Source organism: Pezoporus flaviventris, unplaced genomic scaffold (genome assembly GCF_033815535.1).
Source record: "Pezoporus flaviventris isolate CSIRO_AGI_PZ_B2104156 unplaced genomic scaffold, CSIRO_AGI_Pfla_v1 ptg000015l, whole genome shotgun sequence".
NCBI lineage: Eukaryota > Metazoa > Chordata > Aves > Psittaciformes > Psittacidae > Pezoporus > Pezoporus flaviventris.
The window spans coordinates 27249771-27276247 of record NW_026892563.1 but is presented as its reverse complement, the minus strand read 5'-3'; the positions used below and the strand labels follow the sequence as shown (position 1 = coordinate 27276247).

Genomic DNA, 26477 nt, shown 5'->3' with positions numbered 1-26477 from the left:
AAGTTAACTGAAGCCAGTGTCTTTAGATGTGAAGGCTTAAAGCAAAACTATATCCACCATGTCACAAATACTAAAGCAGGTACACATGTATCTACTTCACAAAATCGTATCAACTGATTTTTTTTAGTTTTTTTAAATCATGTCAAGGGCTGACCTTCCATCACAAACACACTTGTTCACAAGCATGGTAGTGACAATATCAACATGATGAAATACCTCTGGTTTTTGGGTTTCTTTGGTTGTTTTTTTTTTTATTTTTTTCATCCCCCAAAAGATCTCATATAACTGTCTACATATCAGAGAAAGTACATAAAATTACAATAACTATCAATTACTTTCATTTAATGAATTCACTGGAGTCAGATATCTTGAGTAAGGAAGAACTGCAAGAACAGCACAGATGATCACTGCTTTATCTCTAGAAATTGACTGCTGTTCCAAGTACAGCTAGGACTGCTGTGCAGTCTACTACAGAGCAGTTGTGTCAGTATGTTGTGTCATTTTCGGTTCATCAGTTCTTACAAGAACCTGGTTTGCAAAACTAGGTCATCAGTCATAAAGTGAGAATATTGTGGGGAAGCTTCCCTCTAACATGTTTCACTTGACCTTCTTATCTTTCAAAGATCCTAATACTAAATACCACCAGAGTAACATGAAAAAAGAAATTAAAATAACATCACAATTAAATATTCAAAGTTATTGTCAGCAGAAACTTAGACTCCAAAACGAAAAGAATTTCAAAACTACTTTCTTATTACCTTCCTGAAAGAAGCTGGAGTTTTGCTACAGTAATATTGTGCCAAAGAGAAGAGATCTTCTATATCTTCTAAATCAAGATTGGCTGGTGAAGTTTCTAAGAATTCTGAGATATACAAACAACATAAGTGCACCATTATTTCATACATAGAAAAGAAGCACCATACCTATTTTCACATCATAAAATAATTTTTAACAAGGCATAACACAATTGAGTTTTTTGATTAAACATGAATGTCAATTCACTCTCCAGGTAGAAAGAGAAGATAGAGGAAATACTCCTTATCCATAGGAAACCTGTGCTATTTGCTAGAAGTTCAAACCTTCTATGAAAATTATCTTTTACCATGCTCTTACATCGGTACAGTTTTAGTACTTTAGAGATTCAAGTGCTCCAAACTGAAGCATAAAGCTAGATATGGGAATACTAAAATGAAACACAAGAAAGGAATATTAAAGGAAGCGTAAATATGGTGCAGCAAAGGAATAGTGAGACAGGAATTAGTAGGTGAGGGGATTCATTAAGGAGAAAAATCACAGGGAAATAAATAATTCAGTCATTTAGTAATTAAAAATAATAATGGAGATTGTACTATGTGGTAAATATTTCACTAGCATCTGAATAAGAGAAGCTATTACATAAGAGAGGTAACTTACTTATCATTTCTTCTTTATCTGATTCTTGTGCTACGATAACGTCTCTGAAAACAGTGAAATCAGAGGCATAGATTAAGTCAGTAAAATCAAAATGAAACAAAAGCGGATTAAAGTGTGTCAGCAAGGAATGTTCCAAAGAATTAACTATACACTTACTTTGCATTGACAAGAATAATTAACATTAAGAAATAAATAAAGAATGGATCTGCTTGTTGTAGATATCCATCCCATATTGCCTGAGTGACTTCTGCTGAACAGTAATATGAGAAGAGGCTTCCAAGCTAAAAATTCGGAAAATAGTGTGAGAAAAAGCAATAACCAGGAACAATCTTATTGGGATAAGATTTTAAACAGAGATAGAAGATAATCTAAAATAAAATAAAGCCAAAAACATTATGCTAAACCTTACATTTGCACAATGTATTGAAAGATGGTCCTACCCTCAAAACCAATTTTTATGGAAACACTGCAGTAATACTACAGATTATCTGTCAATAAATATGCCCAGTGTGAAGGCAAACTCAGATGTACACTGTCAACCTTGCAAATTCAACCAGAGATAACACAATTAGGCTGGAATACAGTTTAGCTCATAGCCACTGCTAAATACCAACTATTCCAGTGAGACAATAATAAAAAAATGCGTTTGTTCAACCAGCTTAGCAAATAGGACTTAGAAATGATCCTGTAAACAACATTCTTTATTTTTCACAGTATAATCAAGCTAATTGAACATGGTGGCACACTAGTTTTGACAATGTCACTTGCTCAACTTTACATTATGATGCTTTATGGCTGAATAATTAAACATTTGTGGTAGAAAATTTTCATTACCATTTAATAAACTGCTTGCCTGTTCCCGTGTTCCCAATTAAAAATACATCTTCTCTGATACAGAGTTCAAAGTGGATAAAAAAGGGTAGGAACTTCTTTTCATACATGCCAGATAATATATGCAATCATACCTAACTCAAATGCATACTAGCTGGCTTCAGAGGTCTTACCGAATGTGGTGATGCATACTAATTCTGTATCAAAAGAGCTACAGCTTTCAAAAGCTTTAAACACTATAATGGAATATTTCAGCACTTCCTAGTATACTTCTATAACAAAAGGTAAGAAGATCTATCCAAATCTGAGTGAAACGCAACTGAAGACAAAACGTCCCTGAACAATGAGGCAATGACAAGTCTCTGAATGTTGCTTATGTTTTGCTACACACTAGAAATACCTCTATATAAATTAAGTTTTTTGGCAGATGAAACAAGGAATTTTAATGTAATCTCATAAAACAAGGCTTAAGATTTTTTTATTTTTTATTTAAGATTGTACACCAGAAAGCATGACACTGTGGTCTGGCAGCTGCACTAGCTCATTTGCCTACCTGCCTTTCAAGGGGAAGATTTTTTTTATCCTACTGAATCATTGAACTTTTAATAAACGACTTCAAAGAAGTTCATATTCGCTAAGGAAAACTGTATATACACAGAAAGGAGAGATTCAGTAGTAAAAGTGAACAGATTCCTCTTTTAAAGGCTGATGATTGGCATGATGATCCTGGAGACATTTTTATATTAATATTGGTAGTACCCTAAAAAAATAATCTTTAAAAAAAACCCTCAAAACCAATAATAAAAAAAACCACAAATAGGGATCTTGCAGTTTATTCATTTATTTCAGTCTTATTTCTTAAACTGAAAGTACATGGAGTTACAAAAAATTTTACAAAGCCAATAGGTATGAAAAAAATGCCTAGAAAAGTTCATGAGTCAAAGTCTTTATTTATTTACAGACTTTGCCTCTGCAAGCACTGTATCATGATTTTATATTGCATATACTAAGGAGCATTAAAACATGAAACTTTTGCTGCTTTATGTTGTAGCTGCTATCCAAACTTTGTTAAAAAAAATATAAAAAAATAAATAGTAAAAAACAATTGAGGTAAAGCAATTTTATAACTACCCCAACTTGAGGCAGTGAGGAGGAAATGAAGAGCTGCAAAATATATGTGCCTATATCCTAAAAGCCATAGCACCATATAAGGCACTCAAATATATCTATTAGCAGGGAGGTTTATAAAACTATTTGTAATTTAGCTTTAAAAGACCTGTTAGGCTCATGTTTATCCATATCTAAAACCATACAGCTTCCCACTATAAAACCTAACATCACAGCTGCTTACTTTTTGAGTGTGTCATCTGCTCTCATTCTTACTTATTCAAAGTAGTTACTAACATCAGTGGCTCAATTAACATCCAGAATCATAAAAATATGGCTTTAACATGACCTCATACCTTATGTTAAATGACTGAACACAAAAAGCCCACACTACATTAAAACATGCAAATTAGTTGCAGTTCTAATCTCCTGTACTACTCTTGCACAAACTGGTAATACATACTTAAATTTTAACAGAAATTTTTATTCATTACGTTTCCCTACTTTCACTTTATTACCCAGTTGAGTGCATATGAGTCTGGAGTCATCTTCTTAGTATCAAGAAAGGAGCAGAGTTCAGGCTCATGATACTGAAGAAGCAGTCTAAATAGATGAAATGGTCTTCCCTTCATAGAACAATCCCTAAAAAATAGCAGTAAAAATAATCATAAACCTCTCCATAACATTTCAGTTGTCAGACTTCCAGTAGCAATTCTTTATTGGTTGTGATTATGTAATTTCCTATATTGCTCTTGTAAGTCACAGGGACCGATCATGAAATCAACTTGCCTCAACAGTTAAAAACCAAACCAAAAACGCACAAAGACTGAAATCCCCACTATATTAATAAAGTAGAAGAAAGAATGGAACACTGCCATTACTTGACAAGAGTATATAATACAAAAGTATTTTAAACAGATCTAAATATGAAAGCAAGGGTTGCATGGTATCAATATTGTTAACTAAAAATAGAATTAACCCCCCCATATAAATAATTGTAATACAGCAGTCAAAGGAAATATGAAAGTTTCTTATTTCATACATGCATAACAATTAAATATCAATTCATTAAGCAGGAAATAAGCAGTATTTGAAATGAAGAAATGGCTTTTTAAAGACACTAGGAACAAATCTCAAGCGCTTAAAAACTTAAGCAAGCTAACATGAAAACTGACACACAGATCTCCAAACACAGTCATCATCTTTCTTAAAGAAGGGTGGTGAAATGGAAACATTCACAGCAAATTATACATGGGAATTCTTTTCTGAAATTATCACAAGAACTCTGACTTCACATTAAATTAACAGGACAAAAAGTGTTAAAGTCTGAAAAGAGGAAAATTTAGCCTAAGTATCTAGACTTGCACACTACTTTGTTTGAATGGCCATTATGGTCAATTATTCCAGTCAGTCAGTCATTCTTTACCACCTTTTAACATGAAGAATAGATATATACCCAAAAATAACTTAAAAAGAATATTTCTGAATTTCCACTGACAGTTGAACATCCTTGCTTAGACATTTTTCTGAACTGTTTTCCTCAGTTTTTTACTTCTGGTACCTACCACGGTAAACCACCTGTAACAAATACGCAGTTTAAAAACAAGGCAAACAAGAACCAAGCAACCAAGAACGAGCCCCCCTCCCACCCACGCCCTCCCCCCCCCCCCCCCCAACAGTAAAATCCTCCAAGTATCTAGAACTGCAAATTCCTGTACCTATCCATCACTTCCAATGCTGAAAGCCTCACAGAGGCAACAGGCTCAGCCACTGGAAGGACTGATAAAAAACAAAAGCAAAGCAAAAACAAAACAAAAAACAACAACCCCCCACCCTGCCAGAAAAAAAAAAAAAATAAACCAACCACACAAAAAAAAAAAAAAAAAAAGAGAGAGAGATTTTGCTAAACAGAAGTAAATTGCCCTGGAAACTAACCTTTATTTCACTTTAGGAGAGGGTGGTTTGATGGTGGTGTTTTTTTTTGGGGGGGAGAATTGCTTCTGGGTTTTTGTTTTGTTTTTTTAACTGAATGAAGTTGTTTTATACCCTCTGTTACAGGTAACACTGATGTAATGTAAGCAGATGTAATGCACTTTCCTCATGTGCTTCCTGGGAGGAGACACTTCCATCATCCAGCAGCTTTTTAATTAGTTTACTACCGTAGAAGCTCTTGCGCAAATCATTGCTCAATTATATATCTGAGATGGTGTTTTCTTCTACTTATGGTCCAAAGAATACTAATGATTTTGGACTTCCATATTAACTCTTTCTTAATTTTGTACAGTTCAGAAAGCTCACCATTGTAGAGAAAAAGCAGGAGAAGAAAGGTGGGTATCCACGGGATATTTTATACCAAAAGTCTTGAGAATAACAGTGTTTCCAAAGGAAAAAAAAAAAAAAAAAGCAAATCCTCTCTCTAAAATAGCTATTATGTTTTTTCCCCTCTTCATTCTTCCCTTGTCTTGCTAGAGAGTCTCTTTCAAAAAAAGAATAAAAAAAAAGTCCAAAAGATTATGCTGTACATTTCCCTCACCTATTTTCAACATTTTGTTAGAATAAATTCCCAATAAATATTTCATGATAGTTACAAAACACGAGAAAGTGCAAATAAGAAGTGTACAATTTAAAAAACAAAACCAACAAAAAAATAAAAATTAAACTTTTATCAAATAGTAGTGATGGTCCAGCAGTCAAACATCACATTGAGATCAAATTGACCTAAGTGGAGATTTGCAAGTCTACTATAAATTGCTTTTCTATGTCTTTCATTTTTGCTTCCAGTCATTTTGCAAAGGGAGGGAAGAGAAACCAGCCTACACCTTGCTGAAACACCACCTAGATTCTTACAGAGAAACTCAAAATACTAAACACTCTTGAAAGCCTTCTAAAAAATACAGATGTCAGATTTACCTGACCATAATGCCAGTGATCATAATGCCACTACCCTCAAACAGTTCACAGAGCCCAGTAGTATTTTAAATGAGTCAAGTGACAGGACAGATAAACGCTTCCCGCCACAGCACCAAATGTGCACTTTCCCTATTATGGGCACATATCCAGTAGCTGGGCTAGAATCTCCTCTCCAAGGATTCATACTAAGACCTTTAATCACAGACTATCCATATATTATTTCACAATGTCTTAACCAGAAGCCCCTGTAGCCTTGCTGGAATGTTGTGGTGCTACTCCAACATGAATAAAAAAATATTTTAGTGAAATACAACAGCATGAGACACTCCATTTCCATTGTTTATTCATAAAATAATAATCTAACAACCTAAAAAAGAAAAAAAAAAATCAGTCCCAAGTCGGTAGAAAACAGGGAAAATATTAACTACTTCTTCTAAAGAAATTGTGAGACTTAATTAGTACTTATGAAATACTTCACAGTGACAGAGACAGAAGCATTTTACATAGGAAAATGTTGTGAAAAGAAAGAAAATTGCTTTCATATAACATACAAGAATTAGACAGTTCCTAAACAACTACTTTTGATATTGCATGAAACAACAGTTGTTCTTCAAAAAGCACATTGAGTCTACATCAGTCACATGCTACCTCTTTACATTTTAAACCAACTCACTATCTCCTGGACTTCAAAATGTAAGGTATTGAAAATGATTCAATTTATCAGCATTTAAAGGGATCTGACAACTTTGCTACTAACAGTGTGGCTCTACCTGAGGCCAACATGCACACTCTTTCAGAAAATACCTTTAATGCCAGTGAAAACAGTACTTAAGCAAAAGAAAGAGAGCTTTACCTTGGAATGAATTTATTCATGATAGCATAAAAGCAGTTGTACAAATCACTGCGTGTCAAATGAAGATGCACCAGAGGTTTGAGTAGATAAATCCAGCCGAGACAAGAACTGTATTTAACATTGCGTGATTTACAGTAAAATGTAATAACAGACTCAATATCCAAAAGTAGTACTGACTTCTCCTCTTCTGGCACTGACAACTGGTCTGAAATAGGCACAGCAATATAAACTGTATTAATAGCTTTTCAGAGAACTTGAATGAGATTATTTCATAGCACAATTGTACCAATAGGGGCTCCCTGGGGAAAAAAAAAGGAAAAACAAAAAAAGCAGCAAAAAAAGACCAACAAAACCTAATCAGCTTGAATTAAATGCTTACAGAATGGCTTCCAAAAAGGCATTAAAATACGAATGATTTTATAACTCCAGTATGATACGGCATTTAAATATCACAACACGACGAAAGAAGTTTGGTGTTTCCAGGATTTATATGAAACAAAAGAGGTGAATTCTTTCAATGCAGAGAATGCCCCTTTGATGTGTTAAGCACATAACTTTGACTCTACAACAACCTCTTTGAATTCAACATAGATCAACCCACAGTGCATACTTTCAATACCCCAGAAATCCACCGACATGCTGATTTATGAAAAACAGTAGTTCAAAATCAAGTCATCTTACAGACTTAAATTTTAGTATTAGCATATAAAACACATTTTAATGTCTACTTCATTGTAATTTCCCTAACAATATTTTAAACTTGGGGCTGTTAGGGTAACTAGAAAAAGAGAAAGGATTTGATTACTTACAACTACACCCAGATTTTAAATTTGATTTGGTAGTGTTGCGAATCAGAAGATAAACATTACATAAAATATGTTTATTGGCAAAGATGTCCCCTATTTAATGACAGACTAATTCTGAGCCCTTCATTTATACTGTTGCATTTGGATGAAGATTGACCCAAAAAATGATACAAAACTAGTTACGTAATTAAGGTAACAAGCTAAACACTTCTTAAATACTGTCATCATTGAGTTGAATACATACACAAAGCTTAGGTTTTAATTAGTTCCAAAGCATCTTTCTACATAGACTTTTATTTAAAAGGTTGACAACACTTCAGAAAAAGTACTGGCATCCACCTCACTTGAGGCAATGAATCAAAGGCATACTAAAAAATGTCAGTACCATACACCAAATTATGCCTTCCTTCATATGATGTAATAACTACTTAGCTTACTTTCAGTTAAATGCACTGATATTTATTATACAGACTGTAGTGAAACCAGACTTTAGTGTAAGTTCATAGGATTTTCATATTAATATTTGAACACCTTGAGATTTTTAAATGACAAATATTAAATATTCTCACAAATTATTGCATAAATAAATTATGTTTTAACCCACCCTGATAATGTCAATTTTACTATAGTTAAACTGACTTACCGTAATAGAAGGAATAACCTTGTTATGTCTGGAACAGACAGATGCCTACACTACATGAATACAGTGGCATTAAACTTCCAGTGAACATTTCTCCCCTCAATTACAAGAAGCCTATGAGTCTCACTACTTTTAATAAAGTCTTTAATTCAGAAGTCTTTAATACTTTCCCATCAAAACAAATCAATATCTGGCATTTCCTTTTCTCTGCCTCTCAGGACAATAAAATAATACACAAAACTCAAATGCCATCTGAAGATTTACTTTGAATTTGGATGCTACTTACTACTAAACCTCTGAAATAAAGATTTAATCCAACCCCAAACTGAAATCTCTACAGAACCTTCATTCTGAACTAACTTTATTAGTTTCATACATTTCATATTGTTACGTATTACAAAGTTATTTGCCAATAAAGACAAAAGGAAAACTAACAGACACTGAAGTGCTTAATTTTGTACGTTATAAGCACTAACCAGGACATTTTTCCATACTCCTGAAAAGGCACTGTGGTTAAACAACACAGTGGGAATTCACCTCTCTCTAGAATTACCCCATTCTAGAGCTATAAAACACAGAACTGCATTTTAAAAGGTGTAGCCATGTATGCATGCAATAATTCCAGTCTCTGCCTTAACTTTCTAAGATGCAAGAATAAATTAAAGCATGATGGGTAATAAAAAAAGATTCTCTTACTGATGCCAGAAGAAGTAGTATCCTTATTTAGGAGTTGGCACTGACTTCATCACTGATATTAATGCTGTTGCATGGTATCAGGGATTTGGCCATTTTTGTGATGGGCTGCCAACCAGATCCTGTGACAGATCCTTACAGACATACTGAAATATTATGTCTTGCCAGCATCCTCTTTTCAAAACCAAAACCTATCATTTTTGCTGGGATTGGTATTAAAAAAATACCTTCCTTAAAAATAGCCTTTAAAGTCCAAAATGTTTAGTATACTTCTTCCTTTCAAGTTTATATGAATTTTGGTGATACACCCAGTAACGAGTGGTGTCCCTCCAGTAATGAGTGGTGTCCCTCAGGGATCGGTGTTGGGACCGGTCTTGTTTAACATCTTCATCACTGACATGGATAGTGGGATAGAGTGCGCCCTCAGCAAGTTTGCCAATGACACCAAGCTCTGTGGTTTGCTTGATACCCTGGAGGGAAGGAATGCCATCCAGAGGGACCTTGACACACTTGTGAGGTGGGCTGATGCCAACCTCATGAAGTTTAACCATGCCAAGTGCAAGGTCCTACACCTGGGTCGGAGAAATCCCAGGCACAGCTACAGGTTGGGTAGAGAAGAGATTCAGAGCAGCCCTGCGGAGAAGGACTTGGGGGTGCTGGCCGATGAGAAAATGAACATGAGCCGGCAGTGTGCGCTTGCAGCCCAGAAAGCCAACCGTATCCTGGGCTGCATCAAAAGGAGCGTGACCAGCAGGTCGAAGGAGGTGATCCTGCCCCTCTACTCTGCTCTTGTGAGACCTCACCTGGAGTATTGTGTGCAGTTCTGGTGTCCTCAACATAAAAAGGACATGGAACTGTTGGAACAAGTCCAGAGAAGGGCCACGAGGATGATCAGGGGACTGGAGCACCTCCCATTTGAAGATAGGCTGACAAAGTTGGGGCTGTTCAGCCTGGAGAAGAGAAAGCTGCGTGGAGACCTTACAGCAGCCTTCCAGTATCTGAAGGGGGCCTATAGGGATGCTGGGGAGGGACTCTTCATTAGAGACTGTAGTGACAGGACAAGGGGTAACGGGTTAAAACTTAAACAGGGGAAGTTTAGGTTGGATATAAGGAGGAAATTCTTTCCTGTTAGGGTGGTGAGGCACTGGAATAGGTTGCCCAGGGAGGTTGTGAATGCTCCATCCCTGGCAATGTTCAAGGCCAGGTTGGACAAGGCCTTGGGTGATACGATTTAGCGTAAGTTGTCCCTGCCCATGGCAGGGGGGTTGGAACTAGATGATCTTAAGGTCCTTTCCAACCCTAACGATTCTATCTGCTTTTCAAATTAAGAACCAGTCATTAGACAATTAAAAACTTGAAGGACACTATAGAGAAAGTGTCTGGTTTAAAAGATGGGGCTTGGAAAAAAATTACAAATTTTTCAACTCCTGAAGATTCCTGACCATACATACTAACAAGATAACACTCTAAACTTCCATGTCACTCATCCCAGAGTCAGAGTGCAGATAGGAAGCTATTGTTTTCTAATGATTTCTTACTGATTTTCTCTGCTCTCTCATCTTCCTCCTGAAAGCTTCCTCCAAAACGTACATGTAATTCAGATTATTTAAATGAAATAGAGTCCTAAGACAACTGAGAATACAGAAGTTTTCACATAGGTGATCCAAACATAACTGAACTTACCAATTAGCTCTTGGCAATCCTTATGAATTATACTCTGTTCAGGTAGGTCTAAAGAGCCATCCCAGGATGCTAGGCTGTCCCCCTTTCCTACAACATTTAGCGCAATCTGAAAACAAAAACAGAAAACCCTCTAAACATTTTAGTGTTCTTTTGTAGTTAACCCAATTACTGAACTTGGTAATTTAACTCAATAAAGATGAATATTCTAAAACTGAATCAATATACATGCATATTAAAATTCCAGTCCTACAGCCCTTCTTACAGAGATGCCTAGTAATTAAATAATTTACCTCAAATCAAATACAACTTCCAAGTATTTCCTGTTTCTTGATTTAAGATAATATTTACCTGCCAGACTTTGGCCCTGAGATCAGCAGGCAGTTGTCTTCCTTGAATAATGTTTCTCACAGTTTCAAGATCACAGCCACCTTCTTCTAAAGCATCTGCAAGATCTTTTTCCCTACAATAATATGTTTTATGTTTATTAAAAATGAATTATACAGTACTTTCCAATGTTTATCTATTAAACAGATGTAGACTGGAAGCTACTATCAGGCAAAACCTATACATACGTAAAGATATATTAAGGCAATTTGACAATTACTAAAAATAAGTATTTGCAAAATGTTATTTGTCCTTTATTTTTCAGGCTGCTTGTTCAACTCCTAATTCTATTCAGTTTACATACAAGAAGTTGTAGTGTACAACTGAAGAGATACACAGCAAATTTTCACTCACACACACAATGCATTCATAGCAAACATTATACCTAAATTACATGGTGGAGTTCTTTAAAGTAAATTAGATGACCTAGAAGCCAGAAAACTTATTTGAAACATCAGCTTTAGCTCCACCCTTCTCTGAAATGGGAAAGAGCCTTTTAGTCAAACTCAGATTTAGTTAACTAGTTTTAGTACTGCAAGTGTGGACATGCACACAAGACTGAATTAAAACATACAAAAATGTTAATAATAGCGTAGAAAGCAAAATACACAAATTCACAAGACAGTCAAACAGTAATGACATTTAAGTTGCCATAGTAAACAACAGAAGGTCATACGCTTCATAGATAATGAACACATTCAGAAGTTATTACTTTGCAATTTCTCTGATAGCTTCTGCAGACTGTTTCAACAGTTCAATGCTGTCAATGAGACAACCACATCTGATAATTTCAGGAATTTCAATATCATGTAGCAGAACAGTGGCAAAACACGAGGTTCACTGCAAAAACAGCAATGGCAGTGATACATAGGTCCCATAGGCAAACTTCTCCCTTTCTGTATTTTCTTATCTGTTATCTACTAGCTCTGACATATACCTTAAGAAAGGCTTTGCTTCATATACTGGAGGAGTTAAACACACATCCAGAAGGTTTATAGCCCGAGCAAAACACAAGAGCATGACTGTTTATCCAGGACAGACATTCAAGTATGAAGATACATTCCTTGCGAATAACACACCTATTTATACACATGGAGTAACAGATGTTAAAGGGTTATCAGTATAATTCTCAATTACTCCACACTGCACACTATGTAGGTGAATTCCAAATACCCATGGAAAAAGAACGTCAGCTGTGGAGCTCTTGGCTACTTCTTTAATTTGCATATAACCACAACTGACTTCCTGATATGAAGGTTCTCAAGTTTGGTCTCTTGAGAGCTTAAGACACTCACTGCTGATTTCCTAAGTATCACCCTTTCTGATCAAAAGATTAAAATCACCATTCTGTAAGAACATACGCATATACTTAACAGTAAGCCACAAGCTACAGCCTTACTTAAGACTGAAAGTATTTACAAGCTCAAAGAGCAAGCACTTTTGCTTGCATTATACCAGCCAGTTCTTTTGCCAGTGCTTTTTTGGAGGCATTTTAAAAGCATATTTCAAATATACATGGGGGCACAACTAGTCTATTCAGGTAATTTTGAAGATCTGGAAGAAAGAAAACAGTTTTCAAAAAGTGTGACTTGCCTTATTTTCTTGTACTTTTAGTACTTTACAAAAAAATCCCAAAGCTCGCTTCTTTTACAACTACAGGCTGCACAGCTGACTACCCCTTTCCAGAGGCAGAAACGGGGAGGGGAGCACCCATGCACACTAGCACTTACATCACCTATCCCATTGTCAATTGTGTACACAACAATCAAAGCTGGAGAAGTTAAACTATCAAATCAGTTCAACCTGAAAAAAAATCAAGTATTTCCAGGACATTCACATGAAAAGACCTAGCACTCAGAAGAATTTCATGAACTCTGGGATGACCCAACTTCAACAGAAGCCAACATCAAACATCAGCTAAAGAGAGCTAGATGCTCATGTAAGATATATTACAGGTTTCTGTGCACCTCTCTACGTACAACAGACTAGAGAGCAACCACTAGGTCTTGAATTATAGCACACAAAATACAATTAGTTGCTACAAATATTATCCGAGCATTAAACAGGCACGTAGAGATAAATGCAACAGCTGCGTGCATATTGTATTTCAGGCAGAAAGGTCTTAAATGGCCATACTTCAATTTTGCTCCTGTATCCTCCAAAGAAAATTATTTGGGGAAGGAGAAATGGGGAGGAAGAATAGATAATTTAATATATGTGAAACAACACTTATAACCATATGGATGTAAACTACAAAAAACATACCTGCAAAGAATGTTTCACAGGCCCAAGAGTACTAATTCTAGTACTGAATATTCACAGTTTCAAAAGCTGTGCATGGGTTAAAATATGTGCTTCCTCTGTTTGATAATATATTGCTATTTGCAAAATCTGCGTAAGTACTGCCATTCAGACTTTGTACACTGTATATACGACAGGCAAATGTCTCCTACTTCACCTTAAAAAGCAAGAAATTGGTAAGCCACTCTCCCACATGAAGAGATGTGATGCATTACCAACACTGAGTTAAATAACAGCAGGAGTGGAAAAATGAATTATTCTATTACAATTCAATTAGCTACTCCTTTCCTCTGTCAACTCCCAAGACTGCTTACAAGTGGGAAGTAAGGACTTTTCAAAGATTAAGAAAAATCTTTTCTAAGAAACATTCTATTCACACTAACTTGCGAAGTACAGAGTATGAAAGTGATTTTGATACCCGAACACAGGTCCACCAGCTGTGTTTCACCATATTTCAGTGTTACGCTATAAATATTCCAGTAAACAGCTAGCAATCTGGATCCTTGTCTTTCATGAGTGAAGATCAGCTAGGAAGTCTTCTGTCCTTATGGACAATTATTACACTTACTTTGGAATAAATGCAGTACTCCTCTTTATGGGCAAACTCCTCCAGACCAGAACATCCTTACTTTCTGCTCTACCATGAATACACTCCCTATTTCTGGACTGTATTCAAAATTTTGGTTAGATGCATAGCATTGCAGCCTATATCCAAGCCATTGTCTGAAAGTTTAGCTCCCATAACACATACTGTTCTCAATGTCAAAATACACAAAGTTGCATTAGTGTATCCGGAGTAAATATCCATACTTACAAAAGGACCTCTGAAATTCATGCCATTCTGGTGACATATTATAATCAACAGGTAACAAACATCATACTTTATTTTTAGCTAAAGCACTTATGATGTGAGAGAAAGCTGGGGATAATAAAAATTATCAACTACTGGAAATTCAGTTTCAGTGACCTTTTTTAAAAAAAAAGTATTATTTATTTTACTTATATATAAAGTACTTCATAACAATCACTTATAGGTACTAATGAAGGGACTAAAAATTGTGGGGATGTGAACAGCAAGATGGAAGGAAGTATTTCAATAAACTACAAATACATGTGAAAAGGCATATAGTATTAAGAAAACTATAGATTACAGTAGATTACAATGCCTGAAATGTACTTGCTAAAGTACATTACATCTGCTCATTTGCTATTAGGAAAGAGAGGTCCCTTTGAGCTGCTTCCTCCAAGCCGAAGTACATTTTTGAGGAAAAAATACTACAAAATAAAATACTACTAAAGTTTTAATTTCTGATGGGCACATTTGTAATACCCATTGAGCTGTGAAAAAAACACATTAGTATCTTCTACATGTACCAAAATCATTATCTAAAAACACACTTACCAGTTCAAAACAAGATGACCACCCTTTTTTCATATACACTGAATTTACTATTGGCTGTGAAAGATATTAGTCAGTGGCCTAAAAGAGGGCTAAAACAAACACCCCCACTTACAGTTTACCAAACTGCTTCACATATTCTGACCACTATCTGATGTTGATGTAACACTTGAAAAACTTCTTTATCTTTTTCAACACTCCTCAAGGGACACACTCATCATAGCTGCTCCTTAGATGCTTTAGTAGGCCAGCACCACTTCCTGTGTGAGAAGTAGTCTTAAACATCTTCACACATCATTCCCGTTTTCCCTAAACCAGAAGCAAGGCTACTCCTTACCAAGACTTATCACCAGTTTTAGCTTCTACAATGTCACTATCTCCTAGGACATCAAACGTACCCAGTCTGCAAGTTTTCATGTTCTTCTGATTAAGTGTAGCACACAAAGACAGGCACATACATCACAATACTGCCATCACAATTATGATGACTGACTGTATGTATCCACGTTAGTGCTTGATTGGACTAATTTATTCCAATATATTTTTATTATTTTTATAACTAAGGTTATACACTTTAAGCAAAGTACTTTACTTGAAAAAGCTCACAATAACATACAGGGTTTTAACATACAGTAACAGCAAAAAACCTTTACTTAAAAGAAAACCAGGCAAGTGAACAGGGCTCATGAAAATTTTCAAAGTCAATTGCTAATATTAGTTTATTTTTATAGTCACCATTCAACCTTCCCACCATAGGAAACTAGCTGTACTAAAGCTTCTTCCTCCCACTCCCAGAAATACACTTTTATATGATCTGGTTACTCAGGTTCCTACTTTTAATTGAGGATTCTCCTGACTACTGGAAAAATGCCTCAAGAAGAGCTGTATTAAATAAAAAGTAATGAGTATTTGCTCCCTACAGAAAACAAACAAAAAGTCAATCCCTCACATTCACTCAAAATATCTGTTGTATTCAGAACACCACTGAATATTCTTTTCCTTCTAATGGAATTTTGGAGAAAAACATGAATTTAATGACATCTTCTATTTTTTTTTTTTCCCCTAAGTGTGTTAATTTCATGCTTAACTGCGGAAGAAGAATGCAGAAGAAATATGATGACTTGAAGCACTAATAATCCTGATACTGAGCACAGAAAAGATATATATGTAACTTGTTTTGTCACCCTGTTGCCTGCAGCAGTTGAAGTATATTTTGGGACCTACGAGATGAATTACTGTAATGCAAAGTTAAATGAACAGGTCTTGACTTTCAAGTACAGATGTTAAAGTAAAAAAATACTACTTGATCAAGTTCCCTGAAGCTCAAGTATTAAAGAAACAGCTGCAGAAAGGTTTTAGAAATTAATTCATTACTGTTTATATCTTTATCTGTTTGAGAACCTGAACAAGAACCTGAACCTGTCTCCTTTGTGTTTCATAGCACTCTTAGTTTTGGACACAGATATGGTTTTCGGCATCAATTATCACCAGCAATTTCTCAAATTAATTTTTTGAGAATATGCCAAATAGCTAAAAAAAAACCCCAACACTAAGATCTGATTTTTTTTTTCTCATTTTATAACCAAAACTGTTCCTAAATTCCTGTGTTTACTGAAGCAAAAAAGATTATAATCTCATGTTTCAATAACTCCATACATAAATTTGTGGTGGTGGTGTAGAGATTTGGTTCATTTTGAATTGTATTGTACTATGGCACATCTTCCTGGTTTTTGCTGAACAAAACCACCAAGCAGTCTGTACAGATGTTGAGGGGTTCAATTTATCATCAGTTTGTGTGTACCCCCAATTCACTTCCACCAGCACATGCATGTTGACCCAGGAAATACAAAAAGGGCATTTTATGTTAATAAGCATATCTAGATTCTACATGCTCAAGGTGCTGTCACAGTCTGAACACAAAATTACATCTGTCTTTGGATTCCCCTAAAGAACTGAATAGAGGACAAGGAATCAGCACTGCCAGTTTTGTTCCCAAAGAAGTCCAGATGTACATACACACCATTTTATGTTTCAGCTGGTTTGTTTTTTTTTAAATGTGAAATGTTATTGCAGAGTCCTATATACTTCAAAACTATGACAATATGGTAATTTACACCAAAAAGTTCATTCAAATGATACATACCATACTTAGAAAAACAGCCATTCAACAACATTCAGGTATGTATACAAGACCAGAGTTTAAATCAATAAATGAAAAAGAAAGTATTCCACTGAAACTGGCTTAGAAACAAAAACCAAACAAGCAAAATAACAAAAAGACAAACAAACAAAAAAAAAAAACCAAAACAAAGCAAAAAAAAAAAACACAAAAACCAAACAAAACCAAAAAAACCCCAAACACAACAGAACTAAAGAGCCATGCGAAGCTCTTAAGCAACAGGAAATTCAACTTTATGTTCATTATTCACAGGGTACAGCTCTAGTAACAGGATGTATTCTCACACATTAATGTAGTATTTAAGGATCAACTTCTTGAACTGTTCCCACAAAGACTTCCAAAACTTCTAAGGAATACCTTCCAGTTCCAGTCTGCCTTTTCTAGTAGCAGCAGCATATCAAATTTGCTATAGTTACATTTCGAAGCTGCCAGTCAGGATGGCAACACTGCACAGTGCTCCTTGAAATATGTCTGGAAACAGCACTGTGCTGCATTCTCAGCAGAAATTCTGGCAGTTTGTTGTGATCCGGAATCATAACATTCCACATTAGTCATGAAAGAGGTCTGAAGTATTTTTCAGAGATATTTCAACACAGCTCTTATTAGACATCCACAGTTATATTTCAAAGTGTCAAGACTGCACCACCAATGAGTCCTTCCTTAACTTAATTAAGTGTCTCAGCAGTCAGGTCTGTATTTAAAAATAATGCTTATGCAACTCTATACTTACAGAAAGTGCTTCATAAATTCTGAAGCTGTAACTGAAAGCAAAAAAGGCTAAAAAACGACACCAATTCACTTTCATTTGTTAGTAAATGATAATTAGTCATTTTATCCAAAAGCTGTATTTGTAGAACCAACCTAGACAAAGAACAAATACCACCTGCATCTGTGTCAATTCTGGCTTTTTTATAGTGAGCTATTTAAGTGCAAAGAAGATTGAGCATAGTTAGCAAAAACCTTTGAATTCACTACATGAAATAAATCCAAAAAGCAAAAACATCAGATTGGAAATGATCATAAAAAGCAAGTCCGTAAGATAACTGTTTTAAAAAGTGCGTACGTGGAAAGGACAAAGAGCAATGTTGTGTCAGAGCCACAGAAAATTACATGCAGTGCAGAAGTGCCGAGAGAAAAACAAAGTGAAGATGCACAGAAATGGAGATGTGGTGTACTGTAAGAACAGCTTTAGTGTTTAAAACACAATGTTTATTTAAGTCTCAGCAATCCTGAGTAAACATGCATGCAACAAATACTAAAATCACGTCATTGTTACCATCAAAATGATCCTATACACGCTCCAGAAATAGTGTTTAATCTCGTCCTAGAGGCTCAATGTAAAGACCATTATAATAGCTGCACTAGAGGAGGGTGGCAAGCAAAATCGTTCAGAAAACAAGTCAGAACCTACTGCTGTCACCCGTGCTTGAGTGGGTACACAGAGAAAGGGGAAGCTGAACTGAACAAACCAACTCCACTCCAGGAAGACAGGCACACACATCGAGTAGCTCCTAACGCCTATTAAACCTATAATCTTAAACTGGACCAACCACCTCGCTCCGGGCTGGGCTCGGCCCAGAGGCCCGCCTGTCCCTTGTTTTTACGGCGGCCCTTCCTCTTTCGGGACCGGGTAGCTACTGAACGCCCAAAGGCGCTTGCCCCGGGGCTCGCCCCAGGCTTCCATTTGCCCTGGGGCCGCCGGTCCCGGCCGGCAGGTGGGCAGAGGGGGCCGCCCCTGTCCCGGGAAACGCCCCAAGCCACCACATCCCCGCCGAGAGCCCGCCGGCAAAGCGCCCACAGCCACCACCACCACCACCACCACCACCACCACCTCCACCTCCACCTCCACCTCCTCCTCCACAGCGCCAGGGGCAGCCCCAGCCCCACACCCCAAGTGCGGCGGGTCTCAGGAGAGTGCGGGGGAGAAGCGGAGACAGGTAGGGGGTATTTCGGCCCCTCCCACCTTCTGCCCCTCGGCCCCACTGCGGAGAGAAAGGGAGAGCGAGGAAGGCCAACCGACACCCTGTAACTCACCAACTGCTCGACGGCTGCGGAACCTCTTCCTCCATCGCCGTTGACGTGCCCCTCGCTTGGCCGCAAAGTGCGGCCGGGTGGTGCACTTTTTTCCCCAGTACCCGCCCCTCCCCTTACGCGGCGGTTCCCATTCCCGCTTCCTCTGTGCTGTCGTGAAGTGAAGGCGCCGGCCGTAAAGTGCGGAAGCCTGGCATGGGAGGAAGGCGGTGCTTGCCGGAGGAGAAGAGGCGGGAGCTGGGTTGTGGTGGGTGAGGTTTGTTCCAGTGCTGGGTTTGTTGTGGGAAGAGAGGTCAGACGGTCTTTAGTGGTTACTGTGGAGAGGCTACGGTTACGGGGCTCTTTCCCACTGGCGGTAGGAGCTGCCCCTCCGTGGTCCTGGGGTAGCTCTGCGAGGTGGGCTGGCACTCGCCCGCAGCGGGAGGTGCTGAGGGGTACCGCGCTCCTCGCTCTCTGCTGTACTGCTTCGCGTCGGGTGGTGGAGGACGTCCCCGAAGTCAGGTCGGCAGCAGGTGCCTTCCTCAAGAGTACGCTTAGAAATCGGCGTCCTCGGCTGGGAAGCAGTTCTCTGTAAAATCTGGGTATATTCGGTTTTCGTAAAGATGAACTGCTTTGCTATGCATAGGTTTGATTATTAAATTACTTTCCCCTACAGTCAGTATTGGGCCAGTCAGAGAAAATTCACAAGTTTTACACAGATCCCTGCTTCCAAGGCCTAAAAATCACGTGGTAGCATTCATTAGCCATTCTGGGTAGCACAACCCTGAAGCCGTCGGTCACACACGTTCCCCACCCGTCTACACCCTGAAAGGAAAAAAAAAACCATGCTCTATGAAACTTAAGGAAAACGATTCAAGTAATTTATACGTGAAATAACAGTGCCACCTTACGGTAAATTAATGTCCTTACATATGTCTTTTTGACTTCAACTGCTCGCCTGGAGAGCACTGCTCCAGTCCCTAAGTGCCAGGACTTCGAGTGAGACTGCTCCTGTGGAAAAAGATACACGCCCTCTTAACGTTCAGGACCCTGCTCCGGAGGAGTCAAGAGTATTCATTCAAAGGTAACATATAATAAAAATAAATTATGTTTATTTGTGCCTCAGAAAAGATTATGAATAATCTTAATCAAGGAAGTAAGTCTTTTACAGTATAAAACCAGATTCATGCAATTGGAAAAAAATATTGTGGAGTAGGTAATAGAAGGTAATAATTCTAATTCTTCTTTTTCCCACTTCATGGATATTTTTCACTTTAAAAAATGAACAACACAATAAAAAAGCCAGCATTTTAAACAGCTACTTTTGTTACTTAGGAAAAAAAGTTTGTAAAATGTTCATGAGGGATCATTTGTCTCCTGGGAGTATTGACTGCAAAGTAGCAGTCCTGATCTTGCATGGGAACTGATTCAAGGTTTTCCCCAAATGTGGAACTCTTTGGACCAAGGCCTGTGTATTGCATATCCTTCATCTTCTGAGAAAGGGCTGAAATTTTTCATATCTTTGGTAAATTTGTCCTTTATTTTTAATGAAAATACCACAATATGGGAATATATGCCCTATTTAATGAATGAATCTTGGGCAACTTACTACCACCCAGAGTGGGAAAAGGCAGAATTCGATATGTATACCACAGAGGCTGAATCTCTGTGGTCTTGACCATCAAAGCTCCCTTGCGAACTTATCAGTTAAATGATGAAAAGATGCCAAACCCTGGGGGGAAACAATGCATTTAGAACCAGTGTAAGTTGTAGACCCTTGCCATGGGATCCTACAGAATATCCTTTATTTTAGCCAACCATTTATGAACCTAAGTACTCTGTATCATGATGGGATACACCTTACTCTGTGGAACTGTCACACCAGGTGGGTGTCAGGAATCAGGATACACAGCAATTTCAATTCCCTAGGCTTGGGCCAGGGACATTTTAGAAAAAGGAATACCATATAATGATGCTATAATTAGAAGACCCACTTGAAACTTAGTGGGTACAAAACAGCCAAACTGCAAGGCAGGAAAAAATCCATGATGAGAGTACCCAGTCCCAAACCATGCATGTGCCACCCAGGTCCCCCCAGAGGTAGTTCCTCACTGACATGATGTCGTGGTTTAAACCATGACTGTGTGGAAATCTGTTTAATTGCTGCATATGTGAATCCCAGCCCCAGTGGACCAGGGAAGCATGGCCATCAGCCTCTGCATTGACCACAAGAGCTACAGTTGACAACTGTGACCATCTTTGCATTGCTGGAGACCCAGGAATAACACAAAAAGGTACTCCGCTGTCACCACATAGACAATGAAGCCACTGGTGAATTATACCACCAGAAGAGACACAATTAGAAAGGACAAAATGTCATACACAGTCTGTTAGTTCATATTGGATCAATTATTCTTTTAATTATTGCTGTAAATATTATTTTAGTATGTGTTTGTTTGCCTTGTGATTGCCATTTTGGACAGTCACCTTCCTCTGATCTCCCAGCACCATAGTCCTCAAACTTTTTGGTTTTTTTCCCATGGTTTAAGCCCAGCTGGTAACTCAGAACCATTCAGCTGCTTGCTCACTCTTCCTGCTTCTTCCTCCCCCTGCTCCTGGAGGAATGGAGAGAAGATTCAAAAGAATGTAACTCCCATGGGTTGAGATAAGAGCAGTCCAGTAACGAAGGTATAACACAAATCACTGCTGCTGCCACCAATAATGATAAGGGAAATAACAAGGGAAGGGAATACAACCGCTCACCACCTGCTGACCAATAGCCAGCCCCACCGGAGTAGCAATCTATCCCTTCCGGGTAACTGCCCCCAGTTTATATACTGGGCATGATGTGCTGTAGTATTGAATACCCCTTTGGCTAGTCTGGGTCAGGTGTCCTGTCTCTGGTTCCTCCCGGCTTCCCCTCCTCCCTGGCAGAGCTTGAGACTTCAGAAAGTCCTTGGTCAGAGTAAATATTAATTAGCAACAACTAAAAACATTAGTGTTATCAGTGTTGTTCTCAGGCTGAAAGCCAAAAATACAGCACTGCACCAGCTACTGAGAAGAAGAAAAATGACTGCTATAGCTGGACCAAGGACAGTTTTGTAGAATTAACTTTAGGGATGTTTTTTTTTTTTAAAGAAGATATTGTTAATGGCATAGCTACCGTGTGATATACAATTACATGTATTTTTTCTGCTTCTTCTATACTTTCTTCTGATTATATGGACCTATAATCACTGTGGATGAAGACATCCAGTACTGAGCCCAGCAGTGTTTGAGCCATGGGTTGGGGGGAGAATCAGAAAACTGAGCTTATCTCAGGCACCATTTGCATTTGACCATGGGAGGCCTTGCATGAATTAGCACAAATGAAGCAAACATCAAGGATGTTAGCTCTTGAAACTGCATAGACAGGATTGGTGTGACCCCTTTTTCTGAAGCTGATAAGCCACCACAGGAATGTAAAAAATGCTTAACTAGAGCTGACTCAAAGGATGGAGTCAAATAGTAGACACCACAATATGAGGGCCAATGACCACCCTCACAGAACCCCAACTTTGGAACTGCGTATGTGTTCACTAAATTATGCCCATCATTATCATAGTAACACCTCTCTATACTTCGTATGCAAATTATGGATAGCACTCCAAAGAATATGAGCATAAAAGGGCAAGGCTTAGGTCAGAGGGTGAGCTCCCACGAATGAGAATACCCTGGGTGAAGAGGACCATTGAGACATTGCTGGTGGTGATACTTCTCTCTTTTTCTCCCTTTCTCTTTCTCTCTTAGAATAATGGAATAGTTTTGGTTGGAAGGGACCTTCAAAGGTCATCTAGTGCAGCCCTCCTGCAATGAGCAGGGACATCTTCAACTGAATCAGGTTGCCCAGAGCCACATCCAGCCTGGCCTTGAATGTCTCCAGGGATAGCTGTCGTGGTTTAAACCCAGTCAGGTAACTCGTTCACTCACTCCCCCCCTTTCTCTCCCCCTACTCCTGGAGGGACGGAGAGGAGAATCAAAAAGAATGCAACTCCCATGGGTTGAGATAAGAACAGTTTAGTAACTAAGGTATAACACAGATCACTACTGCTACCACCAATAATAACAATGATAAAGGAAATAACAAGGGAAGAGAATACAACACCTCACCACCAGCCGACCAATAACTCGCCCCCCCAGCCCGACCAAGCTCTGACTGATACCTCCTCCAATCCCGCAGTCTCCCAGCACTTCCGGGTAACTCCCAGTTACATCCTGGGCATGACGTGCTGTGGTATGGAATACCTCTTTGGTCAGTTTGGGTCAGGTGTCCTGTCTCTGCTTCCTCCTGGCTTCCCCTCCTCCTTGGCAGAGCATGAGGCTCACAAAGTCCTTGGCCAAACCAAAACATCAGTGTTATCAGCTCTGTTCCCAGGCCGAAAGTCAAAACACTGCACTGCACCAGCTACCAAGAAGGAGAAACATGACTGCTACTGCTGAACCCAGGACAATAGCACACCCACCGCCTCTCTGGGCAACCTGTGCCAGTTTTGATTACCCTTGTAAAATTTTTTTTCCTCACATCCAGCCTGAATCTTCCCCTTTTAGTTTAAAGCCATTACCCTCATCCTATCGCAAGAGGCCCTGCTAAAAATAGTTATAAATAGTTGTGTGTGCTGCTTGTATGTCTAGAGGGGTGTAAATGCCTTCCCAGGCATCAGAAAAGAGCTTCTGTCAGAATCTGGATTATAAATGTAAAATGAATACCAGATTCTTGGTCTGAAATTCTGGGTTGTGCCAGCTTTTTCAAACTTGGGTGACTCTCGAGTTGCCCAGTGGCTGAGACTGTGCTCAGATTCACTGAGTGTGAGCACTGCTTCTCCTCTTCTCTTTTTTTTTTAGTTGAATATTGTCTAGAACTAAGTAAAAACACATGGCACAACACTTGCTTATCGAGTTAAAGTAGTCATTGTTCAGTTATTTTATCTAATGACGTGTCTTGTATTTTGCATTAATAAATCATAAAACTGGTTGGTTGGTGTCGTTTCACCTTAATTCAGCACAAGAGTATCACGAGCTTAGGTCGCTGGTCCCAAGGGGAGGTGGCTCGTGCTAACCGATTACTTTCGGGATGCCACAAGTGTTCAAATGGGGTCACGGGGGTGCGGAAAGGGTTGCAGGGACGATTCCCCTGTCGGTGGTCCCGCCTTCCCGCCGGGCGGGCGGTGCCAGTGCGCAGGCGCGGTGTCCGCGCGCTGCTCCGCCTCCCGCTCCCCGCGTGGCGGTAGTAGCGGCCGCAGCATGGGGGACGCTCTGGACGAGTTGTGGTGGGATTCGCCGGCAGTGGCAGGCAGTAGTCCAGGTATTCCTCCTGGAGCTTGCTCCTCATGCTGGGCTAAGAACAGGCTTTCTGAGGGTCAGCCCCCTTCTGCCTGCCCCTCCTCATTCCTTTTCGTTGTTTGATTTTGTGGGGTTTATTTTTTTCCCTTCTCCTTCCTTCCCAATTCCCGCTCCCTCCAGTCCTCCACCTTTCCTTTCTCCGCTTTTAATTTATTTCTCCTGGTTTTCCTCTCACCCGCTTTTTTTCTTCCCGTGCCTGCTTTTTTTCCCTGCTTGGTAGCGATGGCGGTTTTGCTCGTAAACAAAATCTCCGCATCCAGATGATGTCTAATCTCTGACCCTCAGACCCGGGATACTTACGGGAGGAAGCGGCAAACGAAAATAACGTATACTTAAGTAATAGGAACCCACTCAACAAAAATACATTTAAGCGAATTTTAAAAGGCGGGGATGCGGGGTAGAATGAAGAAAACCGCTTGCACTGAGTTCAGAACTCAGTTGTCCCCTGCATTCATTTAGCTTCTAAATTGTGTTTTCTTCCAAACCAAGTTTCTTTGGTGAAAGGGTGTTGTATACTGCGTGTTGATTGCTGTTACCGATGTTAAGTTACTTAGTTCTAAAAGGCCTTTGGAGGGAAGAAGTAGCTGTGGTACTTGAAAAGCATCACCCATGTGCTCACTGGGGTGTTTTAACATCACCTTTGCCATGTGTTACTGTCAAAGGTCAGGAGTTAAACAGCTTTTCTCCAGCCACTGCTCTTTGGAGCATGGTACTATGGCTGATTTGTATCTTTGCCTGGTGATTATACTATCTGGCTCCTATATTTGGATTTTTTCAGAGTGTCTTAAAGCACTTTTCAGCCTGTGGTTGCATGTTGAGATTTACTGTGGAAAACTAGGTAATGGAATTTAGTGTGGTAGAGCAAGACAACTAAAACTAGTTTTAAGGCTTTATAGTGCCTTATTTTATTGATTAATTGATTGTTAATATTAATATTGTTTTGGAGGTTTTTTTATTCAATATAATATTAAGAGTCCTGAATATCTTAAAAACCTGCACATTCTGCCAGCCAGAGGTTTCAAGCTGGGTGGTCAGTGTCAGCTGATTTTTATAATTTTGACAGCTTTCCTTTAGAAATGGGATACAAATTAGGACTGGAATGATAAACTTTTGACATGGTAGATAAACCAGCTGACTTTGAGATGAGACTGTGTCTAATCCAGACCTGTATTAAAAGTGCTATATACACTTTACTCCAAGAACATTCTTTGAATGTTTTGAGAGTAGTGATTACAGGTGAGTGTTGTGCGGACCATGTACTCTCATCTATATATCCCACCTTTGTAAAGTTCTTGGCAGGTTCTTTATGTGGAGGCTGTTACTGTATTAAGTTGACACAAGCCGTGAGTAAAGTAAGAAGAACATCTGTAACTTTTATTTTGTGTAGCTATTTTTCATGTACAACAGATGTAAAATCAAAGGTTAATTTGTACCACATCTTATGCGTACTATAAAATCCTTTAAAATCAGTTGGCATAAAATAGGAAATCAGGGTTTACAATGTACAATAGAAGCAGCAATATGCAAAAATAATTGCCCATTAGTGAGCACTTTTGACAGACTTGATCTTGATCAAGTTTATTTCTGTGCAACAACAAGTTCCATAAAAAAAAAAGTTTACTATCCAACTACTGCTGACCTATTTTAAAAAAGTATTTCTGCTGCAAGTGTAAGTACAAAGCAGGTACTGATCTTTTGCCAAGTCCTTTAAGACTAGTCCTATAAGAAGTCCTGGCCAATGGAATAGTCTTCCTAATAATTCAGCCCTCAAAAATGTCTTAGATTTTAGTAACTCATAGTTAGAAGAGGCTGCTTTTAAGATGAAGTGCCTGAAAGATGTTCAGACTCACTCAAAGGGTATGAAAACATAAAATAGATATCCTTTTATA

General features: G+C 38.5%; 2 protein-coding genes across 2 annotated transcripts in view; one reads left to right on the top strand and one right to left on the bottom strand.

Moving 5' to 3' along the window:
- The window catches only part of TBC1D23 (TBC1 domain family member 23), a 45510-nt gene extending 23790 nt beyond the window's left edge, over positions 1 to 21720 (bottom strand). The window contains exons 1-10 of the mRNA XM_061454424.1: positions 21697 to 21720; positions 19234 to 19845; positions 12033 to 12157; positions 11285 to 11396; positions 10937 to 11042; positions 7115 to 7319; positions 3870 to 3993; positions 1570 to 1694; positions 1414 to 1457; positions 759 to 862 (exon numbers count right to left, since the gene is read on the bottom strand). Coding sequence (XP_061310408.1) covers positions 759 to 862; positions 1414 to 1457; positions 1570 to 1694; positions 3870 to 3993; positions 7115 to 7319; positions 10937 to 11042; positions 11285 to 11396; positions 12033 to 12157; positions 19234 to 19845; positions 21697 to 21720 — 1581 coding nt within the window. The remainder of the gene's footprint in view (positions 1 to 758; positions 863 to 1413; positions 1458 to 1569; positions 1695 to 3869; positions 3994 to 7114; positions 7320 to 10936; positions 11043 to 11284; positions 11397 to 12032; positions 12158 to 19233; positions 19846 to 21696) is intronic.
- Positions 21721 to 24321: 2601 nt separating this feature from the next.
- The window catches only part of CMSS1 (cms1 ribosomal small subunit homolog), a 250502-nt gene continuing 248346 nt past the window's right edge, over positions 24322 to 26477 (top strand). The window contains exon 1 of the mRNA XM_061453890.1: positions 24322 to 24550. Within this exon, the coding sequence (XP_061309874.1) occupies positions 24337 to 24550 (214 nt within the window). The 5' untranslated portion in view covers positions 24322 to 24336. The remainder of the gene's footprint in view (positions 24551 to 26477) is intronic.